This window comes from Chiloscyllium plagiosum, unplaced genomic scaffold, assembly GCF_037043375.1.
Source record: "Chiloscyllium plagiosum isolate Xiang-an unplaced genomic scaffold, Cpla_swu_hap1 HiC_scaffold_34, whole genome shotgun sequence".
Lineage (NCBI taxonomy): Eukaryota > Metazoa > Chordata > Chondrichthyes > Orectolobiformes > Hemiscylliidae > Chiloscyllium > Chiloscyllium plagiosum.
Genome location: NW_028270172.1, coordinates 18375190 through 18397561, shown reverse-complemented (window position 1 = coordinate 18397561; position 22372 = coordinate 18375190). Strand labels below are relative to the sequence as shown.

At 39.1% G+C, this 22372-nt stretch overlaps 1 protein-coding gene across 2 annotated transcripts in view; it reads left to right on the top strand.

The window, feature by feature from the left end:
• Positions 1-694: 694 nt before the first annotated feature.
• The window catches only part of clptm1l (CLPTM1 like), a 29081-nt gene continuing 7403 nt past the window's right edge, over positions 695-22372 (top strand). Inside the window, exons 1-14 of one of the 2 annotated variants that reach the window (XM_043719415.2) lie at positions 695-1034; positions 4250-4350; positions 6713-6902; positions 8388-8530; positions 10029-10107; positions 12041-12158; positions 13185-13279; positions 14344-14428; positions 15941-16044; positions 16221-16286; positions 21602-21652; positions 21956-22038; positions 22138-22172; positions 22261-22316. In XM_043719415.2, the coding sequence (XP_043575350.2) occupies positions 864-1034; positions 4250-4350; positions 6713-6902; positions 8388-8530; positions 10029-10107; positions 12041-12158; positions 13185-13279; positions 14344-14428; positions 15941-16044; positions 16221-16286; positions 21602-21652; positions 21956-22038; positions 22138-22172; positions 22261-22316 (1377 nt within the window). In that variant the 5' untranslated portion in view covers positions 695-863. Of the gene's footprint in view, positions 1035-4249; positions 4351-6712; positions 6903-8384; positions 8531-10028; positions 10108-12040; positions 12159-13184; positions 13280-14343; positions 14429-15940; positions 16045-16220; positions 16287-21601; positions 21653-21955; positions 22039-22137; positions 22173-22260; positions 22317-22372 lie in introns of both variants that reach the window. The other variant, XM_043719414.2, reaches the window with a different exon arrangement.

Here is a 22372-nt window from a genome sequence, read left to right as displayed (position 1 = left end):
GGGGAGAAGTGGATGGGGTGTGGGTTGTGTAGGGGAGGAGTGGATGGGAGTGGGGGAGGTGAGGATGGGGGTTTGTGGGGGAGGTGTGGATGGGGGTGGGGGTTGTGTGGCTGAGTGGATGGGGGGGTTGTGTGGGGGGGAGAAGTGGATGGGGTGTGGGTTGTGTAGGGGAGGAGTGGATGGGAGTGGGGGAGGTGTAGATGGGGGTTTGTGGGGGAGGAGTGGATGGGGGTGGGGGTTGGGGTTGGGGTTGGAGTGGGTGTGGAGTGTATTGGGGAGCGTGTGGGGGAGGGGTGGATGGGGGTTTGTGGGGGAGGTGGGGGTTGTGTGGCTGAGGAGTGGATGGGGGGGTTGTGTGGGGGGGGAGAAGTGGATGGGGTGTGGGTTGTGTAGGGGAGGAGTGGATGAGAGTGGGGGAGGTGTAGATGGGGGTTGATGGGGGTGGGGGTTGGGGTTGGAGTGGGTGTGGAGTGTATTGGGGAGCGTGTGGGGGAGGGGTGGATGGGGGTGAAGTGTGTTGTGGGGGCGTGCGGCGGTTGTTGGGACTGGGGCTGGGTATGAGCGCGTGCTCCCGCGCTCTCAGTTTGAAAGTTAACGGCGGAGTGTGCGCATGTTGGCTTCTGCATCCGGCGGCGTGTGGCGGTGACGTCATGTCCTGGCGGAAGTGTGTGTGTGTCGGTGCGGTTACCAGGTGGAGGCAGTAATGGAGGGAGCAATGGAGGTGGAGGCAGAGTGTGTGAGCTGGTGTGGTTGTGCTCCCACTCAGAGGGGGAGCTGCTAGTATGGTTTAGCACCCTGACCTGTCACGTCTGTTTCTAAACTCAGAGATGGTGCGGTTTTTGTAGTTCGTAACTGTTCCCGATATGTTTGGGTTGAAGACAACCTCTTTTACCACCCTGATTGTGGGGGTATTTATTGCCTATGTTTTACATACTTGCTGGGTGATGTATGGCATAGTTTACACCAAGCCCTGCGCTAACCCCAAGAACAAGAACTGCATCAAGCCTTATCTAGCTGTTAATCCTAGAATTCAGGTCAGTGCCTTTTGCTTTTTGCACACTCTAGTTGGTTCTCCTCCACTGTTCAACGTGTCAGATGTCAGTTAAGCTGATGACTTTTCTCTAAATGCCATATTTTAGATTTAGACATCAGTTTGCCATGCTTTAAAAGCTCATTTTGCTTTTAGACACTTTTTTTTGATAATGAAATATTGTGATAGTGCATCCGTTTCAGAAGTGTGCAGCTGCAGTTTCACAATACTATTCTGAATTATTTTAGGCAATCTCTTTCAGGATTGAAGATGACTTGCTTCAGCTTTGGTTTGATTGATTCCAAAATGCGTGATAAGTCCAGTGTTTGATATTCAGATGGTTGCTATGTGTAGAGCAGTGATACGTGGAGTTTCAGGTCAGTGGGGTGTTGGGAGGTCTGTATACACTCTCCACTACCTCATCTCTGCCCCTGCATATTCCTGAAGTGTCTTTGTGTTTGGTATCTTCCCAAATGAATCTTCTGTCTGTAACAAGCCATGAATTCTTTAATCTCTTTAGGAATGCTTTGAAGACATCTGAGGAATATAATACTTGCAATCACAATCAGTTTTGCTGTTGATATTTTTCCATTTATGCTATGGAGAGGCAACTTGCAAACTGTTTAGAACATGTGCAGTTCTTTTTAAACCAGTAGCTCCCTCAAAGGTAAACAAAATCATGATTTAAAAAACTATCTTTAGAGGCAGTGAGAACCTGGCTAGTTGTCACTTTCCTTTGTGCGTGGACCTCTGGTTAACTGAAAATCAATTATTTGTGTTGTGAACTGCATCAGTGGCAATTTTTTTGAATAGTTGTTAAAGGAGGAGGTCTTGTAACTGACACTTTCCTGAAATAGCCATGCAATGTTAACATTTTATGAACAACTCCAAAGAGTAATGGAATCATGTCTTCAACTGTAGCAACAGTTCTCATAATTTCAACACTACACTATACAAGTCCTGCTTTTAAAAGTTTACATTTGGATTATACTGCAGCATTTCCTTCTTGTAGAAGCAAATATTTGAATGATTGAATCGTTTGATGTGTTTATGCTGTATTTTTATTATGTACACTTGGCTATGAATTCCTAATTTCTTTCCATCTGATAATTAATATGGAGAAATTAATTAAAGAAAATCAATTCCACAAATTTTATACAATGTGATCAGAGATGGAAGTGGCTTAAAATTATCGATCTATGAGAGCATCAGTTTGACAGAAAATAATTAGATTTCTATCGCAGTACAATTATCCTGCAGCCTATCACTAATCCTGCGCTGGTAACATGAGCTGAAATTAATTTTGTTTTATTGATCCACCTGGTGCATGGATCACACATTACAAACCAAGAAGTCAAGGATACTTGCATTCGCACAAAATTTTAGTAACCAATTAAAACTTTTGAAGTATAGTCTCTGTTACAATGCAGGAAATGCAGCAGCAATTAGCTCACAGAATTCTCTTACAAAGATCAATGTGATAATGACAATTGTAAAATGATAACGACAAACTGTTCTTAGTGATTATCAAATAAATATCCGCCCAGTACACTGAAGGTTATACCTTTGCTCTTTGAATTAATGCAATTGGATCTCTCATATCCACCTAACATAGTTGGGGGCTTGAAGCTGAGCAATGCAGTCCTCTGCTGAAAACGTGTTGCTGGAAAAGCGCAGCAGGTCAGGCAGCATCCAAGGAGCAGGAGAACCTTGGATGCTGCCTGACCTGCTGCGCTTTTCCAGCAACACATTTTTAGTTCTGATCTCCAGCATCTGCAGTCCTCACTTTCTCCCAATGCAATCCTCTCACAGGGGTGTAAGGCTAGACTTGAGCTCAAATAGTTGGATTTGAGCACCACCCATTTGACTTAGAAGTGAGCCATTGTTCAGAGTGAAAACTAGTGGCCAGTATTACTGAACTTTGCCTAGCAGCTGTGAATTTTGTAGCCATGTTAGCAGTTTAATTTCCAGTACTTGTATTCTCTACTTTTCAATTTTGCGTTGATTTATTGACACAGCTAAAGGCAGTGGAGTAAAATCTAACTAACAGAGCATCACTGCTCTGCATTCCTGAAGAAGGGCTTATGCCCGAAACGTCGATTCTCCTGTTCCTTGGATGCTGCCTGACCTGCTGCGCTTTTCCAGCAACACATTTTCATCACTGGTCTGCACACAGCAACACCAGCAGATCAAATACTGGACTTATCATCTACTTTGGAATCATTTGAATCAAAGAGGAAGCAAGTCATCCTCAGTCCTGATCGAGGTGGCCTAACTGGATTAAAATTGACTGCACAATTTGCCAGGACAATGCTGCAGCTCACTTTAATGGTTTAAACCTATTTATCTGATCAATGGGTTAAGAGATGTTATTACACACCTCTGACGTAGGTGGGACTTGAACATGAGCCTCCTAATCTAGGGGTAGAAACACTACCACTGTGCCACAGAGCCCCACATTTTTAGCACACATTACAATGTTGACTTTTTTTTTGAATGTGTGTAAGTAAACAAAGCGTGGTTGAAGGCTTTGTTGAAGTTCCTGTGTTTTTTAAAATGAGTACACATTAGGTCGTACAATGAGTGAATGGAAGCTTCGTTTATGGTTGCCTTGTTAGCATTCAACTTTATAATGCTGTATGTCAAACGATGTTGAGGTCAGCTGCAGCATTGTGCTGAGAAAGTATCCAATTCCATTTGAATAGGAGTGGTCCAAGCCAAGGCATTACAAATGGCTCTTTGCCGCAAACAAGGGTTTAAAAAAAACGACCTTTCCAATCTTAGAATGGCAAAATTTAAAAATCAGAACCTGGCAAGTAAATGCAGTTGTAAATAGGATCGGGTTGCCTGGATGATAAGTTGATGGTGGTATATGTTTGAAACTGCATCTCAATTGTTCTGGTGCCATCATTTTGTTTTCAGTGAGATGGATTATTGAATGGGAGCTGCTATGAGTTTTCATTCTTGAATTGTTATGAATACATATAAAGTGTTACTGATTATGCTAACAATTAAGAGCTTTTAAACTATTTGCAGGTTTCTGATATTTAGTGTTGTGATGGTCATTATGTGCACTCCCGGTGTGCTGGATATGCTTTGGTTTGCTTATCTGGCTGATGTAAAAATTTGCATTTTATTAATAGTTATTTCACAAACACAGCCTTGAAAAAAAAAATTCTTTCTGTAAACTTTGCTTAGACTTTTGAATTTGTATTTTAGTTGAGTATCTATGCGTCTACAAAAAGCAGTGTTACTGATGGAGCCAATTTAAACCTAATGTTGAAGATGGAAAACTTTGATGTGAACTCAAAATTTGAGAGGTATCTATTTTTGAGTTTTATTATGCATTTTACTGTGCTGTGCAATCTGTAAGTCTTCCATGAATTAGTGAGTCTTCCACACTTACCTGTGAGCAAAAGGTGAAGTCCATAGCCTGAAAGATCCTGATTCTACTTCACTTCTTCAATCTTTCCAGAAAACAGATTTAACAGGGAAGTGGTTTAATATCACTTTGTTATTACTAATTAATTCTCATATTTGAAAATACTGCTTCCTGTAGATGAGCCAGTAAGACATGCAATAAAATTTGGGTTATCGGACTCCATAGATCCAGAATGTCTTTTACTTATTCCCCTGATGACTGTAAATAGTATTCACTTCAAACTTGTTGACTTTCTGTTAAGGTTGATATTCCTTATTTAAAAGTGCTATTACAAAAGTACTGTTCCCACCTCAGGTGACTGTCTGTGTGGAGTTTGCACATTCTCCCTGTCTCTGCGTGGGTTTCCTCCGGGTGCTCCGGTGATGTGCCACTCAGGTGAATTGGCGAAGCTAAATTGTCCATAGTGTTCAGTGAGTCAAGGGTAAATATAGGGTAGTGGAATGGGTCTGGGTGGGTTACTCTTTGGAGGGTTGGTGTGGACTTATTCGACTGAAGGGCCTGTTTCCACACTGTAGGGAATCTAATCTCAAAAACCCCAAGATAATAGAGGGGTAATCAGCTTCCCTCTTGTTAATCCTAAATAGTAGGCCACAACCAATAATTATATTTTGTTTTTAGCCCAAAATTATTACCGTTCATTGGAATATAGCTCACTAGAAATGAAGGAGTCTTTCCTGAGTGAAAGGAGGAGAATTTTCTTTTATTACCTTCTAACCCCAAGAGAGAATAAATAACTAATGTGATACTGAACACACATGCACAAATATGGGTGTTAAGTTTAGAAAAGAGTGTGTCAGGGAGAATAAAAGTTATCCAGTTAAAGAATCTTTAAAGTTTTAATTTCTTAACCTGAGATCACAGTTTAATGGTTGACTTGTATCCTCAACTATAGCAGAATCTGTAGATCTTTGCGCTCTCGATGAATGGTTGTTTCATCGATTTGCTTTTTCACTGGGTGTATATCCTGAGATGATGAGAAAAATGTAGTAAGAGAGTTCCATCTGGTATTTTTCCTTTTCTCTGATTCGCTGCTCAAAAACAGATATTGAAATGCAGTTCAGTGTGTAATCTGGAGTTGTCTTCTCTTCAAATTGCTAAGCAGCATGTGTGACCCTTCTGTCTTCCAACATCGAAAATTATGGCCCAAGTGAATTAAACAATTAAATTGAAGCAAATTTCTTGTTACTGACCTAGTCTGATGTCAATATTTTGAGATAAAAATGGGATTTGTTTATTCCACATGGGTCCATTGAAACTTGCAGTTATCTTTGTTCTGTCCTTACTGTGACCCTGAATAGCTACAGATGGTTACCCAACTTTAGTGGTGTAAGACTGGTGGAGATTTGAAAGTGAGGATCTTGAAATTGATTTCAATGTTATCTTGGGAAGCGTAAGAATGTTAAGTGAAATGCAGTTAGCTCATGTATTTCTACCAAGTATGAGACCACAGTACGAAATTGATCTTGACCAAAATGTAAAAATATCATTACTATCTGAAGCATAAACTGATAATCAGTTTGTCTTCTGCTCTATTGTTGTTATTATTCAGGTTGTTTAGTGTTGCTAACATATTCTTTCTCTCCTGTTAGTTATGGTTGTAGAGGATAAATACCAACACAAACTGCTTGGGACAAGTTGCAAGAATTGTATAATTTATATGTAAATGCAGGTTTTTAAAATAATTTTTAAGAAATAAGCTTTGTTAAAGTGTTGAACACTGTGTGGAAAAAGGCATGCACTTAATGCAAGAACTGTGAAATAATAATGTTGTTTATACATATGTCTTAAAATGGAGAATTTTGGTAGAATTATGTTAAATGAGTAGTTCCTAGCAGTTGTCCAAATGACTGAGCTTTTTAGAAAGATAAAATAATTGTGGAATAATGATCTACAGATTAAACATCGATATAGATCTCAAATTTAATTGAGTTTTTAGTTATTGTATGTTTCAGTATTTGCTTTATATAGAGAAGTGTTCAGTTGGACAGTAGCTGGCTAAATCCTATGTTCTGTCCATTTCAGCAATAACTGTTGAAAATTAAAAATGACGAGGTGAAATGAGTTTTTCTTTGGATTTAGTTTTGCTTCAATTTGAATGCTATGTTCTTTGTTCAAACTTGGGTTATCATGAATTTATCATTTTAGAATTATTAAAAAATAGCTTTTGTTTAACAGCTATACAATAACCATGCTTCTAAGAATCATTCTATGTTAACATACCCTTATTTATCTTTACAAAGGATCGTCAATGTTTCAGTACCAAAGAGAACCCGTAGCAATGGGACGCTGTACACTCATTTGTTTCTCCACCATGTTGGCATGCTGCCTTGGCATGACAGTAATCATGTGTACGCTATTGGGCACCTTACAACATACATGATACCAAAACCTGAGGAAATCAACCTGATTACAGGAGAAACCGAGGCCCAAGTATGTGCTGTTTTAAATATGATAAACAGCATTATAATTAATTTAAAGTTAGGCAAATGGAGCTTTTTCACCTAAATGATAGATTGAAACAGCACATTCAGAGTGGACTGTTAATGATTTACTTTAAAACTAGCAGTAAACTGACATTCAGATTGGAAGAAGTGATTTCGGCAAAAGTGGTCATTTTCTTTAAGTTAATGGGTTCAGCGGCTAAAGTGCTCAACATATCTGCACAACATTTCTCACAGAAATGGGTTTAACCTCTAGCCTTTAATGGGTTTCTGATTCTAACTTTAAGGTCGACTTATGTAATGAAATATTGTAGTATGATGTTGCAGCGCCGAGTAACCTGCCAAACAGCCTGGTGCTGCAAGTGGTGACTCTTCTCCCTGAGTTCGCAAAAGAATCTAACATTTAAAGTTTATTATTGCAGTATGGAATTGTAGTGTTTTAAAATAACATCTCAATAAATGGTGCCATTTGTACAATCCAGTTCATTTTTGTTTTCAAAACACCCTTTCCAAATATTAACCTAACTGTCCTGAAGTTGTATGGTGCATTATCAAGCTGTTAGGTTTTTTCCCTGAGGTTTCACACATGAGATGCAATTCGCACGCACCAACTTCTGCAAACAGTTAAAGTTTATGAAAGCCTGTACAAGTAAGGTGACCCCCTTTGACCCTCTTCGCACGCCTGCGAAGTCGGGCCAAAGAGGCCCCTAGCAAAGGAAACACATCCCCTTTATACAGGTAATACTTACAGCTCCTCTAGCCATCCCCCATCCATCCCATCAAAGCAATGTCAAATGAATATTTATGACCATATTCTTGCGATCTGATGTTCTTGCTTTTCTAACCAGTGGCAAGACCTAAGCTTCGTGGATTTGCACCCTGCCCCCTCCAATGGAATTAATTCCTTATTGTATTAACTTTCCTGGATACCTGCTTGAGGTTAACCTAAAAGAGGTTAATCCAAAAGAGACCTCACCAAAGTCCTGCATAACCTCAACTTGGCTTCCCAACTCCAATACTGAAGGGACTGAGCAATGAAGGCAAGAGTACCGCACACCTTTTTAACCACCCTGTCTATATGTGATGCAAACGTCAAAGAATTGTGTATCTGCACCCCAAGGTCCCTTTGTTCTACAACACTACCCAAGGCTCTACTGTAAAAGCTCAACCCTTGTTTGTTATACCAAAGTGCAATACCTTGCATTTATCCAGATTGAACACCATCTGCCGTTTTTCAGTCCATTGACCCATTTGATCAAGATCCTTTTTTAATCTTAGAAAACCTCCTTCCCTGTCTACTGTGCCACCAATTTTGGTGTCATCCACAAATTTACTAACCATGCCTTCTATATTCTCATCCAAATCACTTCTATGAATGAAAAACTATTTTCTGCTTATTTTTGAGCTTCTCAATGATTAACTGATTTTTCTATTGCAGAGTTAATTTTATCATTGCTTTCTTCCACAAAAGCAGGAAGCAGATGGTCGTGCTGAAACTAAAGTTGCTGATCAGCCTGTAGCACATTGGCGTTCAAAACTCACCATCAATATTATGGCTGACAACTTCACTTTTGATGGATCTGCACTTCCTGCTGATGTACATAGATATTTGAAGCTGTAAGTTTATGACTAGTTGAAGATACTGAAAGCAAACCTTAACATTTCCAAGACATTGCATTGATCTCGTTGCTTAAAATTTAACAAAAAAAACTGTTAGAATTAATGCATTTTTATACCAAAGGATGTTATTATTAAAACAAATTATGTGGCCAGTGATAATGCAAGGGAGGAGCAAGCTGAATGTAAAAAGTATGGTAAAGATTTGTATGAGAATACACTGCAGTTATCATAAAGAAGAATCTAATGATCTTTTATTCACAAAACATGTCAGGAATGATGGGGACTGATTAGGGACCAAAGTGTGCAATGTTGAAAGCATAGGAATTTTCTGATGTTAAGGTATGAGAGACTGGCTGGATACAGAATGAGGTTAAACCTAAAGAGAGGAGGTACTAGTAAGGCTGACAGTGCTGAATGCATCACTTGGTTCAGATGAGATGAGGGAGGTAAGCCTGGAAATTGATATTAAATGGTATGATTTTATGCAAATTGCAAGGAAATGGAAACCTAGGTGATGTTACATACACAGACTTTTTAAGATTGGAGGAAAGGTTAATAAAGCGGTTAGTAAAACACATGGAATCCTAGACTTTATTAACAAAGTGCAAAAGTCAAGATGTGATGCTACAACTGTAGAAAACATCAGCCTGGTGCCAGCTGAAATACTGTCTAATTCTGGACACCACTTTTAGGAAAAGCATGAGAACTTCTGAGAGGACACAAGATTTACCTGAAGGATTCCCAGGATGAGAGATTAGAGTTTTCTGGATAGACTGGTGAAGCTGGGATTATTCTGCTTCGAGCAGAGAAGGCTGCAAGGAGATTTGAAAAAGGTGTTTAAAGTCATGAAACATTAAGGTGGAGTAAATTGTTGTGCGTATGTGTGCTCAAATACCTCAACTATTTTTCCTTTCATTCTTGGAATCCAATAAGGAGAGATTTCAGGAGGGCCTGTACCCATTGGAGTATAGAAGATAGAGGAGTGATGTTATTGGAATGCATAATATCCCTTGAAAAATTGGTAGAGTAGGCAGTGTGGGCTGTTTCCTCTTGTGGGGGTGACTAGAATTAAGGAAAATAGTTTAAGAATAAGAGGTTTCCCCTTTAAGGTGGAGATGAGGAAATTTTTTTCTGAGGAAAGTTAGCCTGTGGAGTTCTTTTCCCCAGGAAGAAATGGAAGGTAGCTAATTGAATTTATTCCTGGTTGAGAATCTGGTTTTTGAAAAAAGGTCAAGGGTGATGGAAGCTAATAGGAAAGTGGTTGCGACCAGAGGCAGTCACTCGTGATTTTACACAATAGTGTTGCATGCTCGAAGGGCCAAATAGCCTAATCCTATTTCTGAATAGTTTGTTTCTCAATGTTTTACCAGTCAAGTCTAAAATATTTATAAGCGCAAGGATTCTGCTGTAAAAAAAAAATTGTACATTTTGATCTTTTAAAGGTTTCATGACAACAATCCTCTTTTTAACACTTCAGTTTTGTTTGGTATCTTAGGATGCAGCATGGCAGGACTATGCAGTATCTTCCTATTCTGTTTGTTGACGAGCTAAGCAACCGAGTGAGAGATTTGAGGGTAGGTTCAATTTTTTTTATCTCATCCCTGCAACTGGAAAGGCCTTTGTTTACCATACCCAGAAACAATACACCTGGTTGTGAAGAAAAGGCAGGAGTTTGGCATGCAGTCAAAATGATCAGAGCAGGTGCAGACACAGTGGGCTGAATGGCCTCTTTCTGAGCAATGCCAGCTGTATGACTTCACTGTAAGAATGTGCTTCATTCCATGCTCATTTACTGCCAAATATGTTTCATGACAAAAATTGGGGGACGTATCTAAATGCTTTCTTCCTCAATCCTTTTGTCTCCAGGCAGCCTGTTCCAATACTTGCTGTTCTGTGGTATTAGAGAGTCCCTTAGTCACTCCTACCTGATGTGGGAGCATCTGGCATGCCCATGCTAAAATGGTTGAAATCTCTAATTCGTCATGTGGGAAATCAAAACTGCAAATTTTCAGTTTACCACTGTGTCGCACAAGGTGCCACGATGACAATATTTCCAACAAAGATATATTTTGATTTGGATGGTAATCTCTGGTCTGTTCCCTGTGAGGGTAAAAGGCAAACTTTAAAATAAAGGCATATTAACCACCATTGTAACATGGCGACTTCTAACACTGGTAAAAGGTTAGATCACATGGGATCGAGGGAGAGCTCGCCAATTGGATACAAAAATTGGCTTAAAAGTAGGAGACAGAGAATGATGGTGGATGGTTGCTTTTCAGGCTGTGACCAGTGGTGTATCACAGGAATCGGTGCTGGGTCCACTGCTTTTCACTTATATAAATGATTTGGATGTGAATATTGGTATGTTTAGTAAGTTTGCAGATGACAGCAAAATAGGTGGTGTAGTGGATAATGAATTAGATTATCACAGAGTACAATGGGACCTTTATCAGATGTGCCAATGGGCTGAGGAGTGGCAGATGGAGTTCAATTTAGATAAATGTGACTTGTTGCATCTTGGTAAGGCAAACCAGGGCAGGACGTACACTGTTAATGGTAGGGCCCTGGATAGTGTTGCCAACCATAGAGACCTCGGAATGCAGGTGAATAGTTCCTTGAAAGTGGAGTTGCAGTGAGACACGGTGGTGAAGAATGCATTTGGCATGCTTGCTTTCATTGGTCAGAACATTGAGTATAGAACTGGTGAGGCCACTTTTAGAATATTGCATACAATTCTGGTCGTCCTTCTAGAGAAAGGATACTGTTAAACTTGAGAGGGTGCAGAAAAGATTTACGTGGATGTTGCTGGTATTCGAGGGTTTGAATTATAGGGAGAGGCTGAATAGGCTGATGCTTTGTTCCCTGGAGCATCAGCAGCTAAGAGGTGACTTTTTAGAGGCTTATAGATTCATGAGCTTGGATAGGATGAATATACCAAGTCTTTTTCCAAGGGTGGGGGAGTCCAAAACGAGAGAGCTTAGGTTTAAGACGAGAAGGGAAAGATTTATAAAGGACTTGAGGGGTAACTATTTCACTGAGGGTGGTGCATATATGGAATGAGCTGCCAGAGGTAATGGTAGTGGTAGTGGTAGAGATGGATACAATTTACCATTTAAAAGACCTCTAGTTGGGTATATGAATAGGAAGGGTTTAGAGGGATATGGGCCAGGCAAATGGGACGAGGTCAGATTGGGATGTGTGATCAGTATGGATGAATTGGATTGAAGAATCTGTTTCTGTGCTGTATGACTATAAATTATACTCTGTAATTTACATATCAACAGAGGGAAGTAATGATCAGATTAACTTGGTTGGTTGATTTGTTTATGTACTACTATGTTTTGTAGAGTTCTGCTAGATTGTTCTTTCAGTCAGGAACTGATTGTAAATTGGATAGTTTAAAGTGAAATTGCATGTGATTTTTTTTTAACTAAACACTTTAAATGCTCCAATAGCTTTGTATCTTTCTGAACAATTTGTTTTCTGATATTCAAATTTCTATTGCAGATTATAAACGCTACATCGATTACGTTGCCTCTTACAATTTCTTATGATGCAATATCTCTTGGAAAACTAAGGTTTTGGACCCATATGCAAGAGGCTGTCTATTCATTGCAACGGTTTGGTATGCCATATCCTTGAAAATGACATTTTTTTTAAAAAATGTGATCTTTTTGTTTTCAAATCAAGGAATGTCAGTCCTAGGGAATTGAACACTCTTCCTTGTTGAGGCTCCATTTAAATAATAATACTATCGTAACAGCTCATCAGACAAAAACAAAATTAAACTCTGGTCGTTAGATAAATTGTTGCAGCAATCTCAGAAGAACTACTCTACTAGTTCTGCATTTTCATATCTTGCATCAATTGTCCCGTGCCACATCTTCCATCTTTAATGATTTCGAGCTGCCGTGTGGGTGACTTTGCATTGTAGCACCAACACTGGGACCTGAGTTAGAGATACCCATTATTTCAGTATTGGAAAATTTGTAAAGTAGTGTGTGCTCAACACCTAGCAGCAATTTGGCCGTTTTATTGAGAATGTTGTAGGTAATTTTGTGAACCTGTGGAATTCATATAAACTACTTCAACTATATTTTAGTTAACATCTAGCCTTTTTGTTTTGCAAGTCGTGCAAGTGCTGGAATATTACTGTCATTATCTGATTGCTACATTAATCATAATTATTGTCCCTCAAATCTTTGTGGATTAAGAAAATAACTAAAGGAATAAGAAAGGGCTATAAGAAGGCCTGAAAGGCAATCCTTAATGCTGTGCTTAATTGTTGGGAATGGTATGGAAGTATACATTCATATTGTTGAAAATGACAAATGGCACCATTTTCTTTCCGTGTTGTTGTTTTAGATGTAGTGTTTATAATTGTCTAATTCCTGCTGGAGGCATTTCCTCCTTCAGTGTAGGAAATGCCTGCTCACAGCTGTACCATCTCATCTAAAGAAAACTCAGCTGTTGAATAATTTTACTCAATTATAATGGTGCTAATTATTTTGAATTTTGTAAAGTTATCAGGTCTACTTTTACCCTTTAACTCCCAAACCTGCATTCTTATGAAGAAAGGAATGTTGTTTACTTTAGCAAATATAAAGTAATTTAATGCTTTTTCTTTGTCTTTTCACGCTGTACATTTTAGGCTTCACAGAAAAAGATGTTGATGAAGTAAAAGGGATCTTTGTGGACACCAACCTCTACTTCTTAGCTTTAACGTTCTTTGTTGCAGCATTCCACGTAAGTTGTAACTAAAACAGTGTTCACTTGGTGGAGGTCGTGCTATTTCTTTTTGGTTTCGATGTTTTATTATAGACAGGTTTTGCATTTTAGCAAAAGAATCCTAGGATCTGTCCTGCCTTATATTTTCGTGTGGCCTCCTAATGGTTCGTGATCTCAGCTGAGACAGTTAGAGCAAGGTGCCCAAATTGACGGAAGGCATTAGATCATTCTCCCACTTCATTTGAACATCAAATCTGGAGCTAATGAAACCACACTGTTCAGTCTGCCTTTGAGATTGGCAACTATTTTCTGACCTCTGTGGTGATTAGTAATCTCAAGCTCTCAAATACAGCCATGCTGTCGTCATCAATACGACTAGGAAAACTTTGGAGTATGAGTAGATGTAAACCAGGCATTTTCTGCATTGATTAAGCTGGTAAGGTTAGTGAGAACATTCCTGTATATCAATGATGCCAGTTTACCATGCTTACACTTGGTATGCCACCTGGTAAGACAGAAAATCAAATACACTGTTAAAGTTTTTGTTCATCAGGGTGTTCAATGGACAATTCAAGGGGCTCTTATCCAGGAGATGTGTTTTATCAGGGAGACAAATTTTTTGGTGCCATTCTTTGATAATTCTGCAGTTTAAAGACATTGGCTGCTGATTCTACACATTTTAACTTTTAAATGTCTATGAAATGTTTCCTTTGATGGTATTCAAAGTTATATAAATAGTTAGAATCACCATTTTAACATTTTCAAAGCAAAATGTATATAAGCGTCAATTCATGGGTACTTAACAGCTGGGTATGTGTAAGCAATGCAGTAACATTGAATGGAAATACCTGTTTCCAGCATCTAACATGACAGTAAAATGAACAATCCGCAAGCATGAATTACATTTTATTTACCTTGAAATAACCCTTCAAATGTGTGTTCAGTTATCCATCCCAAATTTTGTCTTAAATTTCTGCCAGTTTCTCTTAGTATTTGGGGCATTTTCCTTTATTAAAGGTGCTGTATTGTTGCAAGTTACTGTTGCAGTTCTGCATTAATTTTTTTTTGCCTTTGTTGCGCAGCTCCTGTTTGATTTCTTGGCTTTTAAGAATGATATTAGCTTTTGGAGGCGAAAGAAAAGCATGGTTGGCATGTCAACAAAAGCAGGTAAGAATTAAATGCAGTTAGTACCTGAAGTGTCTTATTTAAAACATCCATGTTTAAAACTAGGAGGCTCTTAAATTGACCAAAGAGTGTCTACTATTTTAGTGGGCGGCACGGTGGCACAGTGGTTAGCACTGCTGCCTCACAGTGCCAGAGACCCGGGTTCAATTTCCACCTCAGGCGACTGTGTGGAGTTTGCACGTTCTCCCCGTGTCTGCGTGGGTTTCCTCCGGGTGCTCCGGTTTCCTCCCACAGTCCAAAGATGTGCAGGTTAGGTGAATTGGCCATGCTAAATTGCCCGTAGTGTTAGGTAAGGGGTAAGTGTAGGGGTATGGGTGGGTTGCGCTTCGGTGGGTCGGTGTGGACTTGTTGGGCCGAAGGGCCTGTTTCCAAACTGTAATGTAATCTAATCTAATTTTCATTTGCATTCATTGTCAGTTAATGGTTACAGTGTACTGCTCCTGGCAGAAGCAGCTCTGTGCACTCACTAACTTATAGTCTTCACTATGTTTGGGCTTGTCCCACAGTTTAAAACACACATTTAGTACTGCAACAAATTTTTCCTAAGTCTCCATCCATAGTTTAGGAGCTAGTCAGATAGAGGAAGTAAATGCTAAGATAATAAGAATGATGATAGTGTAAACCTTGGTGGTGAAACTCCATCAAGTTTGTTTTACCTGAACTGTCAGATCAGGGAACTGCAGATAACATGCCTCTGTACAACCAATACTGTGTGATAGTGGATTTGAAATTTGTTTGAATTTCTGCTATTGTTGCTTCTTTACCACTCATAATAAGCAATGATACTTCCTCACTTGGGATTTGACATGCGTTTAGTCAGTAGTGTAAAATGCTACCAGACTTGTTGCATTTAGTTTTTGAGGTGTGAATTAACATGCATCGTTTTTCAAATAAAATTTTGCTTCGCAATTACTTGAGGCCAATGAAATGAAATTATTGTTAATTTTATTAACCTTACAATATCATACTGGTGATCATGTATAACGAACAAATTGCACTCCTGTAAACTTACTTGTTGGAAACCTTTGGACCTGGAACACTGTTGTGGTAGTATAGTTGTCTTACATACTGAACGAGAGAGATCAGGTTCACTTCTTGATCTTTATCAAGTTTGTGATTCTGAGATAGAATAGCGCTAATCATTGGATTTTTGTGATCCCTTGTCCCTAAGAAGATAGGGGGAATGGCAAGAAAGAAGATTGATAATTGGAAATGTATATGTGAATATGGCTTCTATATGCTGGCTTCACAGTCAAGTAGTATACTCCCTGTTTAGACTGCATGAGTGCTTAGGTTCTGAACTGTAATGACTTTAAGAGACAAGAAACGCCATGTTATAATCCTTGCCTCTGTATTTGTTTGTATTTTGAACAAAGCCACGTGATGGTGTTATATATTTGACCTTTTGATGACCAATAATTTTAAGAAGGCTAAATTAAAAATAAAATGATTAATAGAGTGTAACATTTTTCTCCCTCTGGTTCTTTCCTACAGTGCTGTGGCGATGTTTTAGTACTATTGTTGTATTTCTTTTCCTTTTGGATGAGCAGACCAGTTTATTAGTCCTTATTCCAGCTGGCATTGGTGCAGTCATAGAGGTAAAGTAACAATCTGAAATTAAATACAAGATTTGTTTTTACTGTTGGGAATTGGACCAACTGTTAAAGCATTTAAAATATTTTCATTCCTTTTTAACTTGGACTTTGTTTTCAATTTTTGTTTTCATGTTCATGTCACAAAGAGTAACTTAGTTTTATGTTCCTTTATGCTGTAGGTCTGGAAAGTTAAGAAAGCCTTTAAGATGACAGTTAAGTGGTATGGCTTGAGACCAGTATTTCAGGTGAAGTATGAAAAAGTTGTTTACATGTGCAATGGAGATTACTTTGAATGCTCTATTTCCTAAAGTATTTGCATGAACTACTTTTAATGTTGTGAGCTCAGCTAAGTCTTTCAAAGAATTCAAAGAATTAGCCGAATTGATCATATATAGGTTATTCAGAATGTTTTCTTTTTTTAAAATTCCATATGATATTTATTTATTTTTAAGAGATGTTAGCCTAATATCTTGACCACTAATGCATGGTAGCCTAGTAGTTATAGAAGTGGGTTATAATCCCGGAGTTCCAAGCTGACAACTGTCCCACAGCAGTTGGGTAATATAGGTAGTACTGGGATAACGCAATTTCAGCAGCGCAGTTTGGCTATGATGTCATTGAAGAATTAGGGAACAGGAGTTTTGAGAATGCTTACCTCTGTTGGCAATAGCGAAGTTCCAGCGGGGATCATTTCGCAAGTTTCATTCTGCATGTGCGCTGACGTTCACGCCACAGTCTTTGTGCCTTTCTGCACGTGTGCCGTGTCTGTGCTGTCCCACGTGCGCAGTGTCAATACTGGTCTTCGTGCCATTCGCACGTGCACAATGTCAGCTACCGACTGAGCAGCTTTGTGAGAGAGATACTGTACAGAGAACAGCTTTCTTACATTTTTAAAAAAATGTACTGTGTTAAATTTACTTTTGTTTTGATAATAAATATGATTTCAGCCTTCATTAGGCTGTGCTATGCTTTGCGTTAGACTTTTGGATGATTTTTGAGTGATCGAATGTGATATTTTTTGCTGGTCTGCCCCAACCCCATTTTTCCCATAGGCCCCATTATTTCTATCAAGTGAGGTTTTGCAGGAACACAACTGTGACGTTGTAGGAGAGCTACCTGTAAATGTAAAAATTTTGTCATTCTTACCAACCTGGACAAATATTCATGATAGAATTGGTCACTGCCCAGTAAAAAAATAAATTGTCACCAACACAAGGACAATCTCCATTGTATCGTGTGCATTAATAATTAAGCCAAGCTAAGAGACTCTCATTCTGTGCGGTGCTGTCAGTTATCAATAACTGATTCCAGAATTTATTCCTCAACCATCATCCTCAACCTGTCAGGACCAAGATGGGAGGAGTATACTGCATTTCTGTAGTCCCATAAATGAATAGGCCATTATTTACTCTGTTCCTGATATGGCCAACAGTATACTTTATTAGAACATAGAACAGTACAGCACAGAACAGGCCCTTCAGCCCACAATGTTGTGCTGACCACTGATCCTCATGTATGCACCCTCAAATTTCTGTGACCATATGCATGTCCAGTAGTCTCTTAAATGTCCCCAATGACCTTGCTTCCACAACTGCTGCTGGCAACGCATTCAATGCTCTCACAACTCTCTGTGTAAAGAACCCACCTCTGACATCCCCTCTATACTTTCCTCCAACCAGCTTAAAACTATGACTCCTCATGTTAGTCATTTCTGCCCTGGGAAATAGTCTCTGGCTATCGACTCTATCTATGCCTCTCATTATCTTGTATACCTCAATTAGGTCCCCTCTCCTTCTCCTTTTCTCCAATGAAAAAAGTATGAGCTCAGTCAACCTCTCTTTATAAGATAAGCCCTCCAGTCCAGGCCACATCCTGGTGAACCTCCTCTGAACCCTCTCCAAAGCATCCACATTTTTCCTATAATAGGGCGACCAGAACTGGACGCAGTATTCCAAGTGCGGTCTAACCAAAGTTTTATAGAGCTGCAACAAGATCTCACGACTCTTAAACTCAATCCCCCTGTTAATGAAAGCCAAAACACCATATGCTTTCTTAACAACCCTGTCCACTTGGGTGGCCATTTTAAGGGATCTATGTACCTGCACACCAAGATCCCTATGTTCCTCCACACTGCCAAGAATCCTATCCTTAATCCTGTACTCAGCTTTCAAATTCGATCTTCCAAAATGCATCACCTCGCATTTATCCAGGTTGAACTCCATCTGCCACCTCTCAGTCCATCTCTGCATCCTGTCAATGTCCCGCTGTAGCCTACAACAGCCCTCCATACTGTCAACGACACCTCCAACCTTTGTGTCGTCTGCAAACTTGCTGACCCATCCTTCAATCCCCAGACTATTAGACTTAGGGTAAAATGATTTAGGAACCAGGGTTTTTTAATAATCATAATTATTGATTTATTTTTTTAAAAATCCGCAAGATTGCAGAATTGATTCTCACACGTAGTTTGTAACATGAAAATATAAATATTCACCCTACTAAATAAAACAAAATACCAAGCAACACTCACCAGGTAATTGAAAACTAAAATAGATTTTCTTTCTGTGGCGATCCACTATTTTGAGGGGCTGGAGTGAGAAGAAACATGTTTGGCCAGTTGTACTTAAGGCAAAAAAGATAAGATATGGAATGACCAAATAGTCTGGAGTTCTGGCATATGTGGATGGGTGTATGCAGTAATGACATCAGCAGTATCTGGGATAACTAGGACACACCATATCACAATTTTTTCCGGATGCTGTTCAAGGGGACCATCAGGTTCCACATTGCATTTTTTTCCTGGCAATAGAAGAGCTGCGTTTGGAATCTTTCTCGAAACAATCTCTAGGCCTGCAAAGCACTGTTTAAACAGTACAGCCATAAAAACAGTCGACTGTTTTCCCTGGAGTGAGTTCAAGCAACCAAGACCAGCAATTTACATGGAGCCATATGATTCTCAGGAAGTGTTTTTTTAGAAAAGTTCCATTGCCTGTTTTAAATTATCCAGGTATCCTTGCTCTTTCAAACTCAAGTCCACAAAAACAAATATAATACGTGCATAACAAATATTGTTTGTTTGTTTGTGGGGCTTTGTTCTAAGGAAACAGGGAGATGAATTTCCTTTCCTTCCATTTCAACAGTGATCACACTTATAAAGTATTCATTGGTTATAAAGCATTTTGAGACATCTCAGGATGATGAGGCACATTATAAAAATAAACTTAACGATTTTCATTTATCAAACTTTAAAAACTGAAGAAAATATGTCCTATAGATCTTCACAGAGACATGGTCAGATGAAGATGTGACCCAAATCAAAGAGATGATATTACTTAGAGTGACAGTGACTTGTTTTAAGAAGAACCGTTTTATGGGAAGTCTCTCAAGAGAAAATATTGGAAATGTGCAGAGCTGTTTGAGCAGGAGGTAATTCCAGAGGTGTGGTCTAGGTGGCTAAGACATAACCATCAATGAAGGGACATAGAAAAGGATAAATGAACAAAATGCCAGACCTAAATCAGTGAAGAGCTTTGAGGGAAGGTTTTGATCGGCTGAACAGAGACTTTCGAACTATGGGGAGGCAATAGCATAGCAGTATTATCGTTGGACTGTTAATCCAAAGACCCAGATACCTGGGAACCTGGGTTCGAATCCCACGGCAGGTGGTGGAATTTGAATTCAATAAAAATCTAAAGTAATCGTCGAGTCCATTGTCGATTGTTGGAAAAAACAGTTATCATTTAGGGAAGGAAATTGCCATCCTTATCTGGTCTGGCCTGTATGTCTGTGCAGACCCACGGCAATGTGGTTGACACTCAAGTGCCCTCTGGGCAATAAATATGAGCTTAGCAGGTGAAGTCCTCATCCTGTGAATGGATTAAAAAAAAACTGTGAATGGTAATATCATGACTGGTCCTCAACACATTTGATAATTGGAAGTTTTGGTCAGGGAATAAGTCTTGATTTTTGAGAACGTAGGAGGTTAATATTACACAGGTGGAAGTAGGTAGTCTTTGTGATGAAACACGTGCAAGACACTTGGCTTCTTGCCTACACAACATTTTAGGAGAAAATGAGGACTGCAGATGTTGGAGATCAGAGTCAAAAAGTGTGGCGCTGGAAAAGCACAGCCGGTCAGCAGCATCCGAGGACAGGAGAGTCGACGTTTCAAGCATTATCTCTTCATCAGGGATGTAATTCCTAATGAAGAGCTTATGCTCGAAACGATGACCCTCCTGCTCCTCGGCTGCTGCCTGACCGGCTGTGCTTTTCCAGCGCCACACATTTTAACTCTACACTCGATTTTACACCAATAGAGCTTGTATTACTGACAGCCAAATATCTGCAAGAAATTGTGACTCGTTGAAAACAATTTCAGAGAAGAAATCAACCAGACAGGCAGCAGAAGTGCAGAATTGTATATGTTAGTAGACATCTGAGACTTAACTGTGCAGATGTTGTGAAGAGGTGGGAAGTGGCAAGGCAGAAACTTAATACTGTCGAAGTGTAACAGCGCAGTGATGAGAAGAGACATTATTGCTGATGATGTTCAAATATAATTGTATAGCTAAGAGTGGAACCATAGAAAGGGAAGTTTTACTGAGCTGGGCACTGAAGAAGAAACATTGAGAGAAGGGTCAGTGTGTTCACCTATGGCAAAGAATCTGAAAAATCAAAAATAAGTGAGGAGGGTTGAATGCACACATTGCCACACTGAAGAATACAGTTGCGACTTTGGTTAGAGTATTTTTGGCCCCTCACCAAGTGTGGTAACATGACTGAAAAAGCTTCAATTTGGGAAGTTGAAGGAAAGGAGAGCACAGATTTGGCAGCCGAACACTTGTACAAGGATGTTGAAAAGAAACAGTAAATTGAGGTGGGATGGTGGTCCTCTGTTGGTTTACTTAGCATAGGAATGATGACAGTTTCTAAAGAAAAGAGTTAGTACTTGAGAGGGAACTATTTACCATGCAACCACTGGCGTATTGCAGAGAAAAGGAGACATGTCTTTGAGGTTTTTCATCAGAATAGATGCAAGATTACCAAATTTCAAAGAGATCCACCCTTTACCCAGCATGAGAAATGGTCATTGATTTGTTGATAAGTTGGCTCTGGTCGGCACCATTGCTATAGAGGCTGCATCGGAGAACTATTAGAGCCGCATTTCTTTTAATTGAAAAAAGACGCAAGAGGATGAATCCTGCTTACAAATATATAAATTACAATGTCACCTAACATAAGTTGGAAGCTTAAATGAAACATAATTAGGGCAAGGTGGGGTGGTCTAGAGAGATTGGATGATTTGCGATGAAGAATTTGGCTGAAGCTCGTGTTTTCCTCAGCAGTTCTCCATGCGGTGTTTTGGGGAAGGTCTGTTGGCTAACAAGTTTCTTACTTTCTCCTCCCAAGCTCCAGGAAGTTGTAGCCAGTTGTTCTCTCTCGCCACCTTAACTGCTCTAAGATAACTCTAAATGTACCATGTATGCTTACATGTTTTGTGAAATAAATGTGAATTTAAATGAACAGTGAAATAGATTACTTTGGGTATTCTCTGTTGCAGTTTGGAACCTTTGATGAATCTGAAAAAAAGACTGAGGAATATGATACTCAGGTATTTGGGTGGTTTCTGACTTTTCTATTTGGGTTTGACATGATTAACCAAATGTACAGTTGAAACTTAAATGGGCTACTGAGCTTGTACTGCTCAGTCTGTACTTGGATCTCCATAATTATGCCAACATGAGCTTACCTTGATTAGTATAAGGAAAACAACTAACTGAATCTGCAAAAACAAAAGTGAAATATTTAAAGGTTTGATGCAGTTTTTACGAAATATGTGTTCACTTGCATAATTTATGGTAGATATAATTATCTGAATGTCTGATGGTTGTGGATTTTTCTCTCTCTTTTTCAGGCAATGAAATTCTTGTCCTACATACTTTATCCACTTTGTTTTGGTGGAGCAGTATACTCACTATTAAATATAAAGTACAAAAGGTAACTATCAATGGCTCTTCAGTTAAACTTAATTTATTTTTCATCTTCAAAGCAAGGTTATCTAATGCATTGGATTTATAATATTTCATGTCTTTTCAGTTGGTACTCGTGGTTGATAAATAGTTTAGTTAATGGTAAGTGTCCCTTGCACATGCAGTTACTTGTATATATTTGCTCTGTTTTATTCACATGGATATTAAAATGTTTATGTGGTTATTGCAGGCGTTTATGCTTTTGGATTCCTGTTTATGCTGCCTCAACTGTTTGTCAATTATAAGGTTAGTGATTAGATCGATTATCCTGCTCATGTAGTTATTTTAGGAGAATTCAACCT